This window comes from Lepidochelys olivacea, assembly GCF_965140295.1.
Source record: "Lepidochelys olivacea isolate rLepOli2 genome assembly, chromosome: 1".
NCBI lineage: Eukaryota > Metazoa > Chordata > Testudines > Cheloniidae > Lepidochelys > Lepidochelys olivacea.
The window spans coordinates 168,129,965-168,152,243 of NC_140411.1; the positions used below are offsets into that span (position 1 = coordinate 168,129,965).

Here is a 22,279-nt window from a genome sequence, read left to right on the forward strand (position 1 = left end):
TCTGTTTACCTCTTCTCATCTCTCCCTCCTCCCCCATCAAGCTGCAGGAATATTCTCTCTCCTCAAAGTCCTTGCAGCAATATCAGTCTGACTCTAATTCTGGAGGTAAACTATATGAATGGGTACTTGTGGCACCTTAGAGACTAACCAATTTATTTGAGCATGAGCTTTCGTGAGCTACAGCTCACTTCATCAGATGCATACCGTGGAAACTGCAGAAGACATTATATACACACAGACCATGAAACAATAACTCCTCCCACCCCACTCTCCTGCTGGTAATAGCTTATCTAAAGTGATCATCAAGTTGGGCTATTTCCAGCACAAATCCAGGTTTTCTCACCCTCCGCCCCCCCACACACACAGACTCACTCTCCTGCTGGTAATAGCCCATCCAAAGTGACCACTCTCTTTAAAATGTGTATGGTAATCAAGGTGGGCCATTTCCAGCACAAATCCAGGTTTAAAGTGGCTGGCTTCTTCTAGAGAAGTGATCAGTGAGTGAGAAAATTCTGACTTACTTTATATAAAGTTCTTAAATACAAGAAGTCAAAATTTTGCCATCTCTAAAATGGATTCTAAGGCTTTATCTATGAAAGACTTTTGAAGGAACAATTTCACTGAAGAACCTAGGGATAAGACTTGAACATTCTCTGAAAGGAGATGGATTGAATTCTCAGCAGCCTTGTGTGTACTTATAGCCTGTGTAGGCACCTCCAGGGCTTCCCTTTCTTTTATTAAAGACAGTAAATCCTCCAAATGGAGATCCAAAAAACAATGTCATTACAAAAAAGAGGCTCTGGAGTCTGTACCAAATTTTCTCAATTTGTGATGCAGCCTGTGATATCACAAGATTTTCTTCATGCTCTTTATTCTGTTCCACCACAATAGCCAGGATATACATTCAGTTGCAGTTCTGGGACATATGCTACCTTCAGAATCTGTCTGGTTCAGGCTCCCTTTATAATCACAAAAAGTTAATTGTTGAGGCCTTGAATGTGAACAAGCTTTCTGTGCACAAAGACAAAAATGATTGCTTTCTTCAGGTTAAGAACTTTAGGGGTACTGGCAAATGCTAGAAACAATCCTTTCTTTCCGCTGGAGAAAGACTACTTCTTAGGAGCCACTAAGCAGTCGGAGTGTTGATTCTGACTTTGCCTCCCCATCAGAGCCAGCTTGCGAAGGTTTCTTCTGTCAGCTTGGGCTAAATCCACTTGGGACCCCAGTGTGTGTTGGACATTATGCAATGTGACTACCTCATTTTTATCCCCTCTAACCAAATTTCTTGTCCCTAATCTGCTTCCCTTCAGCCCAAGAAAATGGGCAGCTCTTTAGGACTTGGTTCACCACCAACTGTCCCTATATGCAATTTCACCTGCAACACCCCCTGAAGAGGCAGTTTGATATTTAAGATTTGCCTTGGTTCCCAAAAATAGTGATGGAGGTCCATCCCAATCCTGGTCCTGTTTCCTGTAAATTCTGGCAGTAAGATGCATGCTTGTGGATTGTGACCCTTTTTCTTCGTTCAGGACATCCAGCAAAGGGGTTGTTTATGTTGTGAAGATATTAAAAAAAAAAAAAAAAAAAATCCCATTCTTGCTTGTTTCCATTAATCTATCATGTTTCTAGTACCTGTAATTATTGAGATCACCACCATTTTCAGTATTTCTTCCCCTTACCCCCACCTTTGGCTTTTTTGGTCAGTTCCATGTTTGTTCCCAAGATTTTAGTGGCTGTATTTACCTTCCTCAAATAAGAGGGTATATACATTTCAGTCCCTTGGATGACAACCTCAGGTTTTGGAGCAAACAGAAGGTGATTCAGAACTCCTGGAGAATGATCCAGATTCTTCAAGACACTTTTGTGACCATCTGGAACAAATACTCCTCATCATTTTTGTGGGACTTAACACACCTGAGATTCAGGTTCTGCACACACCTTGAAAGGGTCATTCTTCCTGCAGACTTAGATTGTAAACTCTTTGGAGCAGGGTCTGTCTTTTTGTTCATTGTTTTTACAATGCTAATACAATTCCAGGATTGGGGCTCCTCGGTGCTACAATCATGTAAATAATAAAAATACAGTGACAAATCGAACAGTTGGTTCAGAGACTACACAAACACCCTGCTGCAACTATTTGGCAAGCCATTCATCTGGAATTGATGATTTATTGCTCACCTACAGCTGAGTGAACCATCCTTTACAGTAGGTTTTTCCAGGCATTTCTTCTGTCGATAAGATCAGTGCCTGGTCTCTCTTCAGAGATCACCTTCCTCACTGAAGTGTTTCAATCCCTGAGAAGGTGGAACAAATCTAGAAACAAGAGTGAGGAAAACTTCTGTCTAAAATTTCTACTGTCTGGTTTACTAGGGTTGCCTACCTGATCAAGTGCAAATGGGAGGAAAAATAGTTCCCATGAGAATTCAAGAGGAGCATTCGTTATCTGGGATTGTAGGCAATTGGGAAAGTCATGAGACACATGGCTCCTCACAACTGCTTCCTCTGTGATTTAGGGTGAGACCTACCCCCCCACCCTACTGTTGCAGAACACATTTTGAGTTTAATAGTTTCAGCTTCATATGTTCTGGAAAAATTAAGGTTTCAGGCTGTGTGCTCAGAAGAGAGAAAACTGAACAGCAGAATGCTTCAGTCTTCCAAGAATTGAGGATTCTGCTGATCAGTTTATTTGTTTCAGGCATCAATAAGCTTGACCTTTGCTACTCCTGTAGCTCTGAGAAAGGCAGGTGACTTCATTCAGTTGGCCAGACTAGATGAACATAATTATATTTTTTTTTTACTCTGGGTCTGTGGTTGCTTGATAATGAGAGACTAGGTCTGTGGTTGGTTGATAACATTTCATCTACCAATTCATGGAAATGACACCTTGCCTTCCTTGTAGGTATCTCTGACCAGAGAGACCTGATAGTAGAAAAATTCTGAGAAAAGGAATATGGCGAGGACAGTGGAAGATTGGGAGGCATGGGAAAGAGCAGGATGGAGTCATGCTCCCTGCTTTGGAATGGAGAGGGAGGAGAAAGCGTGTTAAGCATTTAAACCTCAAGTTCTTAAAATATGGATAAGACTCCCCCCTACTCTCCTGTCATTCCATTATATCATCTGCAACCCCCATAATCCACCCAGTATAACTTCCTCCTATAGACTTTGCTTAAAGTCTGCAGGAATGGGGAGCCCCACATTGGGCCCCATAAGACATTTCAGAGCAGAGTGCCCTTGTGGCAGACTGGGGGGCAGGGGCACATGAGGAGTTCTCTGAGTAAAACAGACAAAAGAAAGGTCCTCTCCCCTCTTTCCCTTATGAGAGAGGAGAATCTGTGTGAAACCAAAGGCAAAAGTGACCTGGATATCAGGCAGTCTTTCTGGATTCAGCCCTTTGGGCTTAGTCTGTCAGCAGGTTTGTTGTCTTTCAATGGGGGCTACCTCCAGGTCCTCCTCTTGGGGTGTGAGCTGCTTTGTAAGGGGGCAGTTTCACTGTCTCCCTCTCAGCTGGCCTGTTCCTGCTGTCAGCAGTCTCTGAGGTGGAACAGTCCTCCTCCTGTTCACCGCCTTTTCCTGTGGCAGGTTTTCTCTTTTTTCTCTTTTTTAAGCTCACCCTTCCAGACAGAACAAACCTTGCAGGTGTGCCTCATTTGTGCTGAACAGGCCCAGAAGAGCTCGTTAGTCTCCTCCCCACAAGAGTGATTTAATCTTTTGGTGCTCAATTAAAAGAAAATGCTCAAACAAAATACTTAAAGTTTATAAGTGGAGAATTTGAATTGGCAGTTAGAGCAAATATCTTTTACTATTAGGGCTTACTGTTGTAGAACACATTGCGAGACATAGACCAGGTGACTTTGGACATTACTTGTAACAACAATAGGTTTTAAAAAAATCAACAAGGGTTTTTTAGCTTGACTGTCATTAGTTATTCATACCCCATTCTTACTGTAGAAACATTTATTATACCTAATATAACATGCTGAAATTAACTAAGCTTGGAGAAAAATCAACAATTTAAAAATTGAAGTTTTGTCTGAGTTTTTAAAATGTTGATGTATTAATAGTATTTATCACAAATGTATTGTGCTTATTAAAATTTTTTGCACTGGTGAATAAAACAGTAAAATCTGTTTTGGACAAAATCATATCATGGTTTTAAATTCATAGTTAGATATCTAGAATCAATTTCATGTAACTTGTTTGGTAGACTGAGTCTAGTCACAAACTGGAATAAAATTAATACTTGCGGTAATTACAGCAGTTTAACTTGTGGGGCATTTTAGGATATGGAGGTGGAACAGCCCTGTGTTCAGGAAGTTAAACGACATGTTTCTGATAACAGAAAATCAAGATCTAGATCGGCATCAAGGTAAGTTAATGTAATTTTTTCTAGCACTGAAAATATATGTATGCTATTTCTTTATATATATATTTAACTTTAGCATATCTCATCAAAAGGATTCAAAGTGCTTTACTAAGTGTGTGTTGAGAAAGGATAGCCCTATGGTTAGTGTGGTAGCCAGGGACTTGGTGATCCTGGGTTCATTTCCCTGCTCTTCCTGGGTGACCTTGAGCAAGTCACTAAGGGCTTGTCTAAACTGGGAAATTTACTGGTATAATTTACCACTATAGGGACAGCAGTATAAATCCCTATGTGGACACACTTATTCAGGAATAAGAGTATGCACAAAGGATATATGGTATAACTATGCTAGTAAATTTCCTGGTGTAGATGAGTCCTTAGTATCTTTATGCCTTACTTCTCCATGGGTAAAATGACCTCCTTACCTCACAGTGTGTGTTGTGTTGATAAATAAATTTAAAGATTGTGAAGTGCTCGGATACTACAATAATGGGGGACCAAATAAGTAGCTGCAGTAGATACATAGGGATCACTCTTATATCTCTGAAGTGCAGCTGCTACTTGACTGGAATGAGAGTCACTCAGAGCCATCAACATCACATTTCTCCTCTTCTGGTAGAAGTGAAGAATAACTTCTCCCTTTGCAGTTACTGGAGAAATCTTAAATAGACAGAATGTCATTATTTAATTTGTACCAAGATTCTAGAGTTCTCAACACTGTTTTTACAAAAAGATCCATAGGCTCTTGAATGATTTTGTGGGCTGTAGGTTTTGCCTATCAGAAAGACAGCGTATCACAACAGAGTCATGGGATACTGGTTCCACGCTGGCTAAAAGCCATCTGTATGTATGTGGCAAATCCACCTACTAAATTACCAGGGCCACTCCTTTGCAGCACTTTACTTGGGTTTTTTTGGAGGATTACCTTGAAATACCTGCCAGGCCTAGGTTTGCTTAGTTTAAATAACAGTGTAAAATGGTATTGTTCTTCTTTGAGTGCTTGTTCATGTCGATTCCAAGTAGGTGGGCATGCGCCGCATGTACAGTTGTCGGAAGGTTTTTCCCCTGGCAGTACCTGTTGGGTTGGTGCCCCTTGGAGTCGCGCCTTCATGGCGCTGCATATAGGGCCTTGCCAACCCGCTGCCACTTCAATTCCTTTTTACCACCCATGACGGTCATTGGAGCTGCGTGTCTTCTCTTGCATTCTCCTAGTGGTTTCTGTTGTTGCATCTATAAATAGAGTAGAATTAGTGTTTTAGTAGTGGTTAGCTTAGTTTCTGTTTGAGGGGGGGGGTTCTCACCCCAATTTGTTTCCCCCTTCCCAGGAATTGAGGCATGTGGGACCTGCTATAAATCTGTGTCAAAGGGCAATCCCCCCAAGTCCTGTTTGAGGTGCCTGGGGAATCCCATCAGACAAATTGGTGTAGGATTTGCAAGGGATTCCGTCCTAGGACTAAAAAAGAGAGGGACTTCAGACTTAAACAGCTCCTCACGATGGGAGCCCTTTGTCCCCAACTGGCACTGGGCCAGCCAGACCCGACACCCTGTACCTTGGTGCGGAGTGCGCCGGCCTCAATTAGAGAGGCTATGGCGCCAAGGAAGGACTCTGCACCTAGAGATCCTTGGCACCATTATTCTCTGGCACCGAAGTCCGCCCCTTCTGTGACAGCCCAGCACCGCTCTCACTCAACAGTGCCTCACAAGAGATACAAGAAAACTGACAGAAGGCGCTCGCTCACGGTGAGCGCAACTGGAGAGAGCGCTAACCGCGTGCGTCCCATGTCAGGGCACCTGGCGCCTATCACACCTCCAACTTTGGGCCTGTAGGGGGTTCTGTCAAGTCCGGTGGCAATGGACTCCCCCTTAAGGGAGTACCACACAGAGGAATTGGAGCTCCCTTCCACCCTGAACACATCTGAGGCGGCCAAGGACCTGATAGCCATGATAGCACCTCAGTCCCCTGCCAAGAGAGAGCATTGGATACAAGACTTCCGGCGCTGCCCAGAAGTAAGCCAGCCACAATGCAGCACCTATCGCCTGCACCACTGTGGTCTCCATGTTCGGAGTCAGTCATCAGACTGAGGTGGAGTCATACATCTCTAAACGTAGCCAGCACTGATCAGAGCAGTGCCATTACAGGCAGGAGACAGGGCAAGCTCCCCCCATGATGGCAGGTACCCGCGCAATGGCGCTTTTGGACCCTGTATGTATATTACCAGGCCCAGGGTTCCTACTCCAGGGGGTCCCAGTCCATCGCCTTGGAAGCATGTGCTCCTCTACTAGCCAGGGACTGCTTACCACTGTGTGGCACCAAAGTGGGTATGGAGTTTGGCGCAGAGGTCGGCACTGGAATCTGCATTAGGGCCAACCCCAGCACTGAACACGAGGACCCTGCACAGGGTGAAACCCGCAAGCCTGAGGGTCAGGAAGGCCCGGTATCACCCAGGGTGTCGTCATCATCCTCCCCTGACAAGGTAGTGGCAGGGTCTTCAACTACCCCATTGAAGGCTGCCCTGGATGCGGCAGACTTGGCGACGCGAACCATGTTCTCCACTATCTCCATGAGGAGGAATTCATGGCTGTAGGTGTCGGGCCTCCCTCCAGAGGCCCAACAAAGAATACAGGACCTGCCCTTTGAAGACTCTGGATTGTTTTCGGAGCAGATAGGCTCCAAACTCCATAACCTAAAGGATTCATGGGCAACATTGAAATCCTTGGGGCTATATACACCAGCCACACAGAGAAAGCACTTTAAGCCCCAACCTCTTCGGTGTTTTTATCCTACACAGCCTAGGCAGGACTACTCTAGGAAGCGGGGCAGGAACAATAGACATAGGTCTCCCCAGTCCCCACCCAGCCAAGACCAGGGTTCGACAAGGCAGCCCTCCAGTTCCAAGCACGCCTTTTGAGGGTGCACCTGAGCGATGCACCAGACCACGTCCTGGATCCTTCTCCCTGTTTCTTGAACTGTCTATCCCACTTCTATTGTGCGTGGGCCCAGATAACTTCAGACTGCTGGGTGCAGTGCACAGTAGAATTGGGATATTCTCTCCAATTCTGTTCCTTCGCTCCCTTCATCCCCCTTCCCAATCCCTGTCCAAGGACCCCGCTCATGAGTAACTTCTTATACAGGAGGTGCAAATGCTCCTAAGTGCAGGAGCAGTAGAGGAGGTTCCTCAGGAGCTAAGGGGAAAGGGATTCTACTCCCAATATTTCCTAATCCCGAAAGCCAAAGGGGGGTCTCAGACCCATTCTCGAGCTGCAAAACCTCACAGATTCATGAAACTGAAGTTTCACATGGTATCTTTGCCATCATCATTCCCTCCCTGGATCCCAGGGGACTTGTATGTTTCCCTCGACTTGAAGGACACATACTTTCATATATCGATAGTCCTGTCCCACGGGAGGTTCCTCAGGTTCGTAGTGAACCGCACTCATCAGTTTACAGTCCTCCCCTTCGGCCTGTCAGCGGTCCCTCACGTGTTTACCAAGTGCATGGCAGTTGTCGCTGCTTTCCTGAGGAGACGGCAAGTGCAGGTGTTCCCATATCTCGACAACTGGCTTATCAGGGGCCACTCCAACGTGCAGGTAGAGGCGCATGTAAACCTAATACGGTCAACCTTTGACAGACTGGGTCTATTGCTGAACGTGCCAAAGTCAACCCTATTCCCTACTCAGAGGAGAGAGTTTATAGGAGCAATCCTGGACTCCACTCACGCACAGGTATTCCTACCAGAGCCTCGCTTCCAAGCCATTTGCTCTATCATAGAGGACTTAAGGCTTTTTCCCACCGTGATGGCACAGAGCTACTTGAAGCTGCTAGGTCACATGGCCGCATGCAAGATTGTGGCTCAGGCCTTTCTAGGCTTGGCTGGCATTAATGTACCAACCAAAGAGAGACAATCTGGATAAGCTGGTTTCACTCCCTCTTCTGTTATAGAGTTCCTCCTATGCTGGCTCAATCCTCAAGCGGTATGCACAGGGGTGCCCTTCTCCAGGCCCCAGCCCTCAATGTCCCTAGTCACGGACACATCAGCGTTGGGGTGGGGAGCACATCTAGGGGCCCTCAGGACTCAAGCAGAGCTCTCACTTCACATCAATGTCAGGGAGCAGAGAATGGTTCGCCTAGCCTGCCAAACCTTCCAATGCCATCTGGAAGGCAGATGCCTATCAGTCATGATGGACAATACAACAGCAATATTTTATATAAGCAGACATTGTGGAGCATGCTCCTTTCCCCTATACCTGAAAGCCCTCAAGCTGTGGGACTTCTGCATAGCCCACTCAATAAACCTAGAGGCATCTTACCTTCCAGGATCCCAGAACAAGCTGTCGGACCATCACAGCAGGTTCTTCCACAACCACAAGTGGTCCATTCGCTTGGACGTTGCGAACAGCATCTTCCAATGGTGGGGGGTTCCCCAGATAGATCTGTTCACGGCAAGACTCAGCAGAAATTGTCAGCAGTTTTGCTCCTTCCTAAACCACAGCTGTGACTGGATCATGGACACATTTCTCCTTCCCTGGAAGGACCACCTGTTCTATTCGTTCCCACCCTTTCTGCTCATTCACAAGGTCCTGCTTAAGGTCAGAAGGGAAAGTGTGTCTGTCATACTGATAGGTCCAGCTTAGGCCTGTCAACACTGTTATATCACGCTCCTGAAACTGTCGGTAGACACGCCAATCGCCTTGCCTTTCGTGCTGAACCTAATCACCCAGGTCCACGGATACCTCCAGCATCCCAACCTCGTGTGTCTCCACCTCACGGCATGGAAGCTTCATGGCTAAACCCCATGGAGCTGGTATGCTCAGAGCCTGTTAGAGAGGTCCTCCTTGGCAGCAGGAAACCATCCACTAGAGCAGGCGTGGGCAACCTACGGCCTGGGGGCCACATCCGGCCTTTCAGACATTTTAATCCGGCCCTCGAGCTCCAGTTGCAGCTTTATCCGGCCTTTCTTCACAAGGTGGTATCAGTTTCATACAAGCCAGGACGTTTTACCCTAAGCCACATGCCAACAGCCTAGACGTCAGGTGGGCTTTGGCTTTGTACATCAAAAGGACTAAACCATTTAGTAAATCAAACCAACTCTTTATCGCAGTAGGGGACAGAATGAAAGGCCTCCCGGTGTCGTCCCAGAGAATTTCGTCATGGATCACGTCCTGCATTTGGGCATGCCATGACTTCACTAAGGTGCCAGCCCTGGCAGTGACAGCGCATTCCACAGGGGCTCAAGCATCCTCAGCTGCTTTCCGTATAGGAGATGTGCAGGGCCGCAACATGTCATCGATCCACACATTCACCTCGCATTATGCCATTACTCAGCAGGCCAGGGACGATGCAGCGTTCGGCAGAGCAGTGCTTCAGTCACCGATTCCGTGAGCCCCGACCCCTCCTCCTACCATCTGCTTGGGAGTCACCTACTTGGAATCAACATGAGCAAGCGCTCAAAGAAGAAAAGACAGTTACCTACCTTTCTTAACTGTTGTTCTTCGAGATGTGTTACTCATGTCCATTCCAAGACCCACCTGCCTACCTCTATGTCAGAGCCAACTGGCAAGAAGGAACTGAAGTGGCAGCGGGTTGGCAGGGCGCTATATTCAGCACCATATAGTGCAACTCCAGGGGTCTCCTGGACTGACCTGATAGATACCACTAGGGGAAGAACCTTCCGACGACTGTGCACGTGGCGCCCATGCACCTACTTGGAATGGACCTGAGCAACACATCTCAAAGAACAACAGGTTATGAAAGGTAGGTAACCGTCTTTTTCACTGACATTTCTATTAATTTTTTAGTCATTAACTTGTAAGAAAAGTTTTCCTCACTAATAGCTGTAAGTACGTTCTGTGATATAATAGATACTGGATTTAGTGCCATAATACAAGAGAAAAATAAAAGTGATAGAGGATATCAGAAGTTGAAAGAATAATAAATTACAATAAATTTGTAGCATAGATAAAGTATGTTTAATCACTTAAGTTTACTGTTGGTACAAATACTTATTTGGGATACACTATGTATTGTTATGTATAAATGTCTAGTGTGTACGCACACTAATGCTTGATTTCAAAGTTTAAAAAAATGCAAGTGTTGAACTTTCACTCACGATGAGTCAAACAGATTTTTATACTGTGTGTTTTAGGCAAAGCATTGTATGTTAATATTTTTATTTAAAACTAGATCTCCAAAAAGGAGACGATCGAGGTCTGGATCTCGATCTCGAAGATCGCGTCATCGTCGCTCTCGTTCCCGATCTCGGGATAGGCGCCGACACTCTCCTAGATCTCGGTCGCAGGAGAGGCGTGAACGAGAAAAAGAGAGAGAACGCAGGTCAAAAGGCCTTCCTCAAATCAAATCAGAAACTGTTAGTGGTGAGTGCTCGCCTTTGCTCATTTTACTTTCAAAGGAAAGGAAGCTTTAGTGCAAAATTGTTCTTATTATAGCATCATTTCTCAGGTACTCAAGATTTTCTCTGTAAACAGGTGAATTTTGTGAAAAAGTGAGGAAATTTCTTTTAACAGTTTGAGTTTTGTGAGACTGAAGAAATGGCTACAATTCCAGATAAACGTTACACCTAAAACAGTTGAAATTTCAAGCATGGAACTTGGCTTCTAAAACCCTTAACTAGACACAATTCCTTTGATAGGTTTGAGAGATTTGTGGACAAATTATAAATGAGTGAAAAATCACTTTTGAGCATTTTCAGAGGGCCCAAGTATTTTGCAATGCATGTTGTGTGGTCAATATGACAGACTGGTGGGAGGGGGAGAGAGGGGATGAGGGACTGCTGCTTTAACTGTTGCTGCCTTAGTTTGAATGAAATAACTCTTACAGAAACATGCCAAAATCAAGATCGGATGTTTTTCTAAGAGATGCTCTAGGAATTATTTTAGGGAAGTTCTATGGCCTGTGTTATACAGGAGGTCAGACTAGATGATCATGATGGTTCTCGTCTGGCCTTGAAATCTTTGACTGATGTAAAGCCTCAGACAATGCACTTTCAGTAAGTGCTGGTGCCAGAGAGCTCTCAGTGCTTGAAAGTCATCCCATGCTGCTTGAGATTCTCATGTTGTCAGCACCACCAGGGCTGACTTCTTAGTGCTGATGGTGGTCCTAGATTTGACTTGGTTGCTATTCCCTTTTGACTGTGGAGATGTGTCACTGTGTCATGTGTCGGTGCAGTTAGGCCTGGGCTGTCAGATGACCTTGAGTTCCCTCTGATCTCTACCATCGAATATAGGAGGAACTTGGAGGTGAGGGGAAAAAACAAAGACCTGGATCTGAGGGAGGGCGGGGGGAAAGGGGAATGTCCTCAAACTGCAGTTGCATCTCCTGAGGGCAATTTGTCAAATGAACACTGGATCTCCTAAAGATCAAGGGAACTCTCTTGTGCCAGGATTGTTGCCTCTTCCCCTACAAGGGCCATCTAAAAGGCCAGACAAAGGGACGAGTCTCCTCCATGTCAGTCTCAGTGCTAAGGATTGCCTGGGTTAAGCTTGGTGCCATCTGGGTTGGGCTTTGAGGTGTGCCTGAATGCACCCTGGGAAGAAATAATCTCAAACCATAATGGGATTTGTCTCTCCTCCTATTCCAAAGTTGTTAGAGTGAATTCATGCCATCTCCCTTTTGTGGGTCCTGTTATACTTTGATAGTGCAGGCTTATTGGGATACCTCTGTACGTTCGGATTTCTCCAGCTGTGTAAAGAGGAAAGCCAAGTCTGCACCCATTCTTGTTCTTTGGCTTCTCCCAAGAAATCTGCAGTTCTCACAATATGTCTGCCTCACCAAGTTGAGCAGCCTGGTTCCTCTTCTCTACTCTTCAGCACTGTAGATCTGTCTGAATCGGAAGGACTTTGGCATGGAGGATGTGGGAGCTGATACTGAACCTTGTGTTGTCTACAGTTCTAGATTTAAAAAAAAAAAATGGAGATTTTGTCTACGTTTATCCTGGGGATATGAAGTAGTTCCTGGAGTCAGTACACAAAATAAAAGATCTTGAATTTAGTGTCAGACCTGGAGAAGACCTATCCTCTTTGATATCTGTGGGTAAAGGCTGAAGCAGGGTTACTTTGCCTGTTAATGAGGGACTTCTTGACTAGCCAGACACATCTGGGCAGCGCACTTTCACATGTTTTTATTATTAGAGGTGAAAAGACCTACCAAGTGCCTCAGGTGCTTCTTTTCCAACCCCACTCCTGATTTCATTGTCATGTCTGTTGCTGCTGGGAGAGCCAAGGTGTCTAGGGTTAGCCATTCTACACCAGCTTGCAGGGGAGTGGAAAAAGATAGATGCCATGAGTCAAATTCTGCCATACTTACTTTTGGAGTGGTGGTTATGGAAGCCTGTATTTTGCACTACCTCTGTTCCATTTTTGGCCTAAAGAACAAAGTTAATTGTAATAAATTTAAACACACTTCTTGTCTACACATCCCCTGACACTATTCCTTCCTGACTTTATAAAAAAAAAAAAAGCAAAACCCTCTAATCAATAAGTGTTTCCATCTACTAACCAGAGAAGGGAACCACTTAAGAGGAGGGATCTGTCATCCATTCTAATTGATTTGTCCTTTCTGCTGGAAGGGAGGCCTCTTATCTCGTGCCTGCCAGGTATCACCTTGCTAGCAAGATCTTTCATATATGTATTGTCACCTATCTAGAATCTGTCACCCTGGCCTGCAATTGAAGTCTGAAGCATTGGGAGTCAGTATTTGCCTTGTTGGGGTTTATTCACCATGATTTGTTGGGATATCCACAGGTCTGCACTGACACAGCAGTAAAAACAATTTTTCCCCCCTTTCTATCACAAATTTTAAAATTCATGACTCTTTAAAATTCCAAATCAACTAAGTATTTATTTATAATTTGGAAATCTGTGCATGCATTCTAACAATGGTTGTGCTGTAGTCATGGCTAAACAGAACCCTGAATTCAGCTCCAGGCAGGTAAGAAAAAAGGAAATAACTTTCAGATGTTTTTGTTTTGAAAGATATTTACTTTGTAATATTATAAACATTTGAATTATAACAAACAAAAAAACCCAACAAAAAAGCTTCAATTTATCTTTAATGGCCATTTTAACACAGCCTTTATATTGCAAAAGTACAATTTAAAAGTGCTAATAGTCAAGTCCTAAGTGTCAGACTTTATTTTTCTTCTAGTATGTAGTACTACACTCTGGGTAGGACAACTAGACAAAAGAACAACTCAGCAGGATGTTGGAAGTCTTTTAGAGGAGTTTGGCCCGATTGAATCTATAAATGTGAGTATAAATAGAGACATACAAGCAAAGGTCATGATATGCCTTTGCTATAAAGAGGCCTTTTATTATATAAACAACTCATTCATTTAAAACTTTTTGTTTCAGTGTTCATTCTCAAGATCAACACTTACCTTTTTCTCTATATCATCATCATTTTTGAACTGTTGCCACTGTTAATTTGTGGAAAATATGAAGTGGTTGCTACAAGAGACTTGCTTTTAAAAGCATCGTTGTTCTTGGGGTTAACCCGGAAGAGTACTCCAATTTCATGAGCACCATGCTTTGTCTAAGGAGACCCAAGCGAAAGATGGTGGATGAGGAGCTTAGCTGCGGGATGCTTGCTGCACAGCTGTTGTCCTCCATTCTCCTGCCCTAAGTTTGATTGTGTGGAGACCCCTTGATTGCAGAAACTTTGTTTATGTAATATTCTGCTAGTACACTTTTCTTCCCACTTTGTTTAATCTTACAGCAGTATCTCTTAATTTTTTATTATTTTGATTTAGTTTATGGTCCTACTAGCAGTGAAACTTAAAAAATAAAAAACAAAAAATCCATAATTTGGCCTTAGCTTCTCTCTGCTACCTCTCACTTCTCAAAACAAATTAGAGGAAGCTTTGCAAAAATAGCTTTTAAAAAATGACTATTTTTTAAATGATTACAACCATTTGAAGAGAAAACTGAAAGCAGAGGTGTTGGTGGCAATTTGTAGTTTTTAGAAAAACAAAAACAAAGTGCTAATGTATTAGAGGAACTCGTCTCCTGCAACCATTAAAAATGCCATGATCTTGGAGCTAACTTATGTATATGCCATTCTCAGCCATATTCAGGATGGAGTACTTTTCATCAGCATGTTCCCTCACGTGAAATATCTACATTGTGGCATAAGCACTTGTCCCCTTGCTTACCAGGCTACACTCTCTTTAAACAGGAATTTTAGATGGATAAATATTAATGTCTGTCTTGATACTAGTTTAAAAGGATATCTATTAATAAGTATTAGATCTGTTTATGCCCTCTAAATCATCCAAAGTACTCCCTGACATGCAAGACTGTTGTTCCAGCCTACTTCTGTTTAATTATACATAGGTTACCTTTTGTTTTACCAAGTGTAGCAGCTTAAATAATGTTGTTCCTATACATGTTGTAACAGATGATACCGCCTAGAGGATGTGCCTACATTGTAATGGTTCACAGACAGGATGCTTACCGCGCCCTACAAAAACTGAGCCGAGGCAACTTCAAAGTCAATCAGAAATCTATAAAGGTACTACTTGGAAAAATTTCATAATAGATTCAGTTTTAAAGCTTACAGTAATCTTTAAATTTAATATTTTATATATAGCACGGTGTTCAGTAACATAGGTGAACGCCCTACTTAGTTTGGTTATTGGTGAGCATTTGGTACATGGAAGTTGATGGAATTTGGATCCTTTCTCCTCTTCCAGGTCACTAACAAGGGTTTCTCTTAAGCTGACAAAGGGGTGCCTGTCTTAAATTCCCTTTGTCTTGTAATCTTTGTGGGGAAATCCTCAAAGAAAATAGAGTACTAAATAAAGTGAAGCTGATTCAGTAGTGGCATTCTTTCTTCTGAATCAGTATTAAATCAGTGACCCAATATCATTTTAGAGCGTTAGGTGCTGTCTTCTTGAATGAAACCGAATTGAAGTGCTGGCCATTTGGGATCATTTAGAATATATCAAAATCTTTTAGCATCTTTTACAAAATATACAGGAGAATTAGCCCAGACAATTTGGTTAAATTCCAGTATTTATAATGGCCTAAATTTCTCCTGCAACTCCAGTTGGACACAGAATCCTTCTGTTGCCTCTTGACCTACGTTGTGATGCTGAATGCTGTTTAATGTTAAGTGCATATTTTCTGAGTACTGAACAAAAAAGTTAAAATGCAGCTGGGCTCTGACTGTCGTGGTTTTTTTTTTTTCCCCCCCTTCTTCTTAAGATTGCGTGGGCTTTAAATAAAGGAATTAAACCAGACTATAAGCAGTATTGGGATGTAGAATTAGGTGTTACCTACGTACCATGGGACAAAGTGAAGCCTGAAGACCTTGAAAGTTTTTGTGAAGGAGGAATGCTGGACAATGAAACTCTTAGCCCAGGTAAAATACACAGATTTTTTTAAATCATCTTCAAATGAATTATTTTGGGTTGATTTAAGTAGAGCTGTGAATGGTTTGTTTCAATAGAAATCACTTTTGTTACTTACGAACATGTTAATATTGATTGTATAGAAGTATTTTATTTGTCTTGACCTGAACTATACCCATAGACTTTTGTATATGTGCACGTGTACTGAAAATGCAAGTTTTGTTAAGTTTATAATAGGAAAATAGTGATAGATATTGTGGTAAACCACTTAATAGGAATTACCAAGTCAAGGTTCAACACAAGTGCTGTGATAGCTTTTATTACTAACTTGTGGTTTAAGAAGTGCCATGTGACCAAAACTTACTTCAGAGTTGGAAGTTATTGTGTCTGTTTTTGTGAACTGGTGATAGGAACACTAGACTTTTGATGATTCTGACAGTTTAGCCATTGATGTGCGAGAGAAACTTCAGGGGCCAATCAGTGTTGTTTCAACATTCTTCATTGTTCTATTCAATTTTTAGCTAGCTCTGGGTCGTTTTTCTCCCAAATAAATGCTTTAATAAGCAAAAAAGCCAAGAATACATTAAAATGAGCGATAATATATGAAAGCTTATTCAGAGATAATCTGGGATAAACTTCACATCAGCTTTACTCAAATTTTTTTATTTCCAGTAACCTGAGTGATTTCAGGCATTTTGTATCATCTCAGCCACTATTTCAGTCTCATCTCAGTGCAGCATTTCTGTTAATAGTAAATCAACACTTGTGTTCCATCATCAAGAATGGCATTCTAAATCTCTTGTCTTTTCTCTTGCTGTTTTATTCTTTTTTGTATTTAATATCTGGACTGTTTCTGCATGTAGTTTTTTGCCTCCTTCCTCTTGCTTTTTCCTCTGCTTGTTTCTAAGAAAGCATTGATTGGCAATAGGGAACACCCCCACCACCCTCCCCCATATGTCCTCTTTCCATTATAAAATGAGTTTGGAGCTATAGCTAATGCTCCTCTAGTGGTGCTTGACTAGTGTTTTCTCTTTTTGTTTTGCTCAGGAGTGTGTTGTACCGCAAGGTAGTAATACAATATTAGCACTCCAAACGTAGTGATTATCAGAGGGAAAAGCTGCCTTCGCCTTGCCCTGGAAAAACTAATTACGCCTACTGACTACAGAGCTTGTTCCAAGCACAATCCTATTGTTTTTATTATTGTTGCCAAATGTGCTTCAGACCCCTTTGCAGAAATGCAACAGCAGTTCTGAATGCAAAGGTCTGAGTCACATCAGCTGTTAAATGTCTATTAGAAGAAATTTTTTTTATTTTACTTGCCACACTTTAGTGGCTGCTTGTTGTACAGTCTGTATTTACAGCGATTTTCAGTTTGTATTTTCAGAAACACCTTTACATAGAATTTGTTTATAGAGACAGCTGGCTGATTCTTTGCAACATAATCTTCACATTGGCTTTACTTAGCAATCGATAGTGACTAAATATTCATACTCTTTCAACTGAACTGTTTCCATTTATTTCCTGTAGAGTGGAAAGGAATTTCTAAGAAATCCGAAAATGAAGTAGCTCAAAATGGAGGTGCAGAAACTACACATAATGAACCAGTGTCACCTATCCCTAAAGCATTGCCTGTTCCAATTCCTGTTCCCATACCGGCACCTATAACAGTACCTCCTCCACAGGTAAGATTGGTTACTCTTTTCTTTCCATTTGCTGCTGGATAGCTGCAACTAGAAACATATTTAAATCACAGTTCAACACGTCAGTTCATGAATTAATCATAGAGATGGGAGGGTGAGGGAAACAGAAGTCAGAGTATCTCAGGTAGTGTTTAGCCTTTTTTATTCTGGTATGCCTGTCTGCTAACTGGTAACCCTGGCAATGTGTGGCACAAAATAATCTTCTTTTTCCACGTCCAGCTTCTACCTGGTACCAACTGCTTGAATCTTTTTTACCAAAAAAAGGCAGTGCAGCTTCAGCCTTGTCTCACCTCCCAGCTGAGCACACCTTAGCAAAAAGCAACTGGTCTGAGCCTAGCTGCTGAACTAAGTCTCAATGATCGTAACAAAAGAACTTTTAAAAACCACAGAAGATGAATATGAGGTGCAAATCCATAGGTCCTGTGACATTGGCTTAGCTAAGATGAGGAAACAAAATTGGAAAAATATTAATTCAAAATGCAGTATTGGGCAATGACCAGCAGTGGCAGATTTCCTGAATATGTTAGTGGATAATGTGCTTGAGTATATCTGGCAAATCTTTACTTGATTCTTTCCGCTACCTTGTTTTTATCCCCTTAAGCTTTGGTCCAATAAAAGTTACTGCATGAGTTTTCTTAACCAGATGGGTTGTAACCTTTCAATCTGTTAGTTTATCACAGGCTGCATTAGCTAGTTCCATATGCTGTTAGTTTATAACTTTCCTTGCTATTTACTTAAAAATAACAAATACAGCCCTTGTAGAATTTGAAAAAAGAAAAGTTTTCTGTACTTCACTGAGTTAGTCTTTGAGTACTTCACTAAAAGATTAGAAATATCCATTGTTACGGTGCAGTAATGCTGCTTCTTTGAGTAGTTTGTCCCTATGGGTGCTCTGCTTCAGGTGTGCATGCACTGCAAACACCTTCAATCCGAGATTTCCATTAGCTGTGTCAGTTCAGCCCGTGCATCCACCCTGCACAACCTCATACCCCACCCCAAGGCTATAGGGGGCTGCCTGGGTGAACCAACCTCACTTCCTTCTCAGCTGCCTCAGCAAACTCAGCCTAGGATCTGAGAGTTGAGCTGGGTCTTCCCTTCTTGTGCAGTTGCCCTGTTTTGTTCATTCTCTCTGAAGCACCTGGCATTGGCCACTGTTGGAAGACAGGATACTGTCTTAGATGGACCATTGGTTTGACCCAGTATGGTTGTTCTTAGGTTCTAAGGAATACCGTTCAGTTAAATCAAGAGCTATCATGGGCCTCCAGTGCTATTAGGAGTAAAAAGTACCCTTTTTTGGCTGCTCAGATACGACAGAATACATGACCAAATCGTATCCTTATTCATAAGGTGACATTTTTATCTAGTCACTTTTCAGAGCAGAACTGCTATTTAATGTAGTGGTGCTTTGTGTGTTCTCCAGTGTTTTGAGTAAAATCACAGCCGTCTGTGATCACTTAGTTTTGAAAGTAAATTTTGTTACTTTGTCTTGTCTAACAAAGTAAGCACAGCAGACTATTTCTCACCAAATGCATGTGGTTTTGAGGCTAACTCTTCCCTCCTTCCTCTGTAGGTTCCACCACATCCATCGGTTCCACCACATCCATCAGGTCCTCCTGTAGTTGGTGCACTTCAGCCACCTACTTTCACGGCTCCTTTAGGGATCCCTCCTCCTGGGTTTGGCCCTGGTGTACCACCACCTCCATTTTTGCGACCTGGATTCAATCCAATGCATTTGCCCCCAGGTATATTAAGTACTTCCAGAGAATATACTTTGATTTAAACATGTAACCATTTAAAAGTGTCTGCAATAAAACTGCAAAAATAAAATATGATCTAAGAGTACATAGTGTTAAAATTTGTCAATTTTTGTGTGTGTTCATATAGGTTTTCTTCCTCCTGGACCGCCCCCTCCTATAACCCCTCCAGTATCTGTTCCTCACACTCCAGGAATAAGCATCCCAAATTGTAAGTATGTGTGTATACATTGATTAAGGGAACTATAGCAGAGGTGGGCAAACTACGGCCCTTGAGCTCCCGGCCAGAGAAGCTAGCCCCCGACCTCTCCCCCATTTTCCTCTCTCCCCTGCAGCCTCAGCTCCCCATGCTGCTGGCGCTCTGGGTGGCAGGGGTGCGAGCTCCTGCCAGACAGCGCAGTGGCATGGCTGGCTCTGGCTGGGCGGCGCAACTCAGGGACAGATTTACCAGTAACCACAGGGTGCCCTGGCACGGGGCCCCCCAACAACAGGGGGCCCCAGGGCCAGGCACTCAGGCAGCTCAGCACTGGTGCACCCCCCATGGGGTGCAGGTGCGGGGGGACCTGCACTGCGGGGGCAGGGGAGAGCAAGGAGGGAGGCTCACCTGCAGCCTCAGGGGAGCAGGCAGGAGGTGCGGGTGGCGGGAGCACAGCGAATGTGGGTGGAGGACTCAGGAGGAGCACGGGGTGGCTGCGCAGCCGGTCGGAGAGAAGAGGCGTTTTGAAGGGGAAAGCGTGCTTCTCTGCAGCTGTCCGTGCTCCTCCTGAGTCCTCCGCCTATGTTCGCAGGGCCACATTCCAAAAGGGGCTTGATAGGGGGTGAGGTCCTGGGGGGTTAGTGGCGGGGGATCCCAGGAGGGAGTGGTCAGGGGACAAGGAGCAGGGGGTTGGATGGGTTGGGGTTCTGAGGGGGGCGGATAGAGGACGGGGGCCAGGCTGTTGGGGCAGCACAGCCTTTCCTACCCGGCCCTCCATACAGTTTTGGAACCCCGATGTGGCCCTCAGGCCAAAAAGTTTGCCCACCCCTGGACTATAGAGAGAAGGAATTAGGTGTATGCAGGAAAAAGTACATCTAGCTTTTCATATATTAATGTAATTGTTCCTCAGCTACGGTGGCTGGCATAAATGAAGACACTACAAAAGACTTATCTATTGGAAATCCCATTCCAACTGTGGTTTCTGGATCAAGAGGGAATGCTGAAAGTAGTGATGGTCCCAAAATATTTGGGACTGTTCCACCACCTGTAGCACCTACTAACATACCTCCACCTGTCACCCAACCTATTCCACTTCTTGGTAAGTTCATTTTATATTGTTTGCATAGTTTTCAATTTATGCTCAGTTTGTGTACTTTTAAAAAAAACCCTGTTTCTTAAACTAGGATGTTTATGCTGCTTTCCTTGCCGTCTATTTAAAATTTACGGGAAACTAACACAGTTCAGAGCAAACTGTATACTGAAAATTCTGTCTTGTTTATGTATGGCTAACACTGGCCTTTTTATACATTTGGCTTGGTCTAGAACAAGCATTTAAACTTCAGTTTTTGTCTTCTGTTTCCTGATAAATGGAGACCATATATTGTTAACCTACTTCTAAATCTAGGATAAAGTTTGGGACTGACTGACTCAGTCTAATGTTTAGACTGTTCCAGCAATCATTCAAATAAGACTTAATTTAGCAGTTACCTTTATGACATCCTAGTGTTTGGTCATATGACATCTGTGCTCTAAGCTTGAATTTTGTGTGCATGGAGGAAATTGTACACATTCATTGAAAGAATGCTGTTTTCCTGAAAATAAATTTTAAAAAATCTGAACACTTGGTATATTATTTTTGTCTACAGAAATGCTAATTTTATATATATTGTCTTGATCCAGGTCTGCTGTATGCAAAGCTTTAGTAACTGCCTGTGGTACATGATCTCTTAAGTGTTAAATCTTATTAAATATTTACATTGTAGGAGAAGAGATTTGAAAACACATCAGATTTGTATATACCAAAGTTGGTTTACTTGATTTTTTTTTTTTTTAAATTACATGTGAATACCTGCAGATTTTAAAGGGAATTTAGTTTTCTGCAGGTATGTTAAGACTGTCTTTCATGTACCCCTTACTTGTTTCTACCAGTATGGGTCATTTTACCACGTAAACACTCAAAAGTCTGCTCTAATTTTCAGGTTGATTAAAATAAAATAAAATACTTATATTGCAGCAAACCATCTTTTAAATTTGGTTGTGGGAGTTTACAAAGAAGAGCTTGACATGAATGATATAAAAGGATAACATTATTTAATATAGTTTCCAGAAATTTGCTGAGTACGTTACAGAAGTAGAAGGGACATGGACCTTACTCTGAAAATATCTCATAGTGGACATGATGGCCAAAATATTTAAAAGCGATTTGTGATTTTTTGGATGCCCCCTCTTGGAAGCTCAAAAATTGAGATAACTTGAAGAGACTTGATTTTCAGAAAGTGCTGAGCATACACCCTCTGAAAATCAGGCTGCTTTAAGGTGCCTCAAAGTGGACATTCAAAATCAGTGTTCAATTGTGAAAATCTTGTCCAGTGTGACAAGTGGGGGATAACCAACTGTAGGGAAAGTGTGGCTTGAGAAAGGATGGTGGCTATAGTGATAACTTGGTTATTCAGTCAAGGCACGTGGACATCTTGCGGTCTCAAAAAAAAAAATTTTTTTTTGTGGTTTTTTTAAATAACTGACTTAATATAAAAATGTGTGGGGGGTTTTTTGTTTTTTTTTTTAAATCTGTTTGGTAATGGTACCATAACTTATAACCTAGATCTTACTCAAAACTATTAAATTTATTAGAGTGTTATATAGTTTGCTGTTTGACTTTGTACATAAGGGACTTTATTTAGTGAAGTGAAAACCAACTTCATGAAGGAAAATAAATTCAAGTGACATTGTCAGCTTTTAAAAAAAATCAAAACATTCCTGAATCTTTTTAATTGCTGTGTTTACATGTGAAAGAGCTTACAGAAATTGCATCCAGTGAAATGAGCAATAGCTCACAAAAGCTTATGCTCAAATAAATTTGTTAGCCTCTAAGGTGCCCCAAGTACTCCTTTTTCTTTTTGCGA

The 22,279-nt window shown here is 42.7% G+C and overlaps 1 protein-coding gene across 2 annotated transcripts in view; it reads left to right on the forward strand.

Moving 5' to 3' along the window:
* Positions 1-22,279, forward strand: part of SCAF4 (SR-related CTD associated factor 4) — a 68,205-nt gene that overhangs the window by 35,768 nt on the left and 10,158 nt on the right. For both annotated transcript variants that reach the window (XM_084623926.1, XM_084623927.1), the window contains exons 11-19: positions 4,281-4,366; positions 10,542-10,732; positions 13,521-13,621; positions 14,772-14,885; positions 15,581-15,737; positions 17,254-17,408; positions 18,997-19,168; positions 19,311-19,391; positions 20,287-20,475. In XM_084623926.1, the coding sequence (XP_084480052.1) occupies positions 4,281-4,366; positions 10,542-10,732; positions 13,521-13,621; positions 14,772-14,885; positions 15,581-15,737; positions 17,254-17,408; positions 18,997-19,168; positions 19,311-19,391; positions 20,287-20,475 (1,246 nt within the window). The remainder of the gene's footprint in view (positions 1-4,280; positions 4,367-10,541; positions 10,733-13,520; positions 13,622-14,771; positions 14,886-15,580; positions 15,738-17,253; positions 17,409-18,996; positions 19,169-19,310; positions 19,392-20,286; positions 20,476-22,279) is intronic.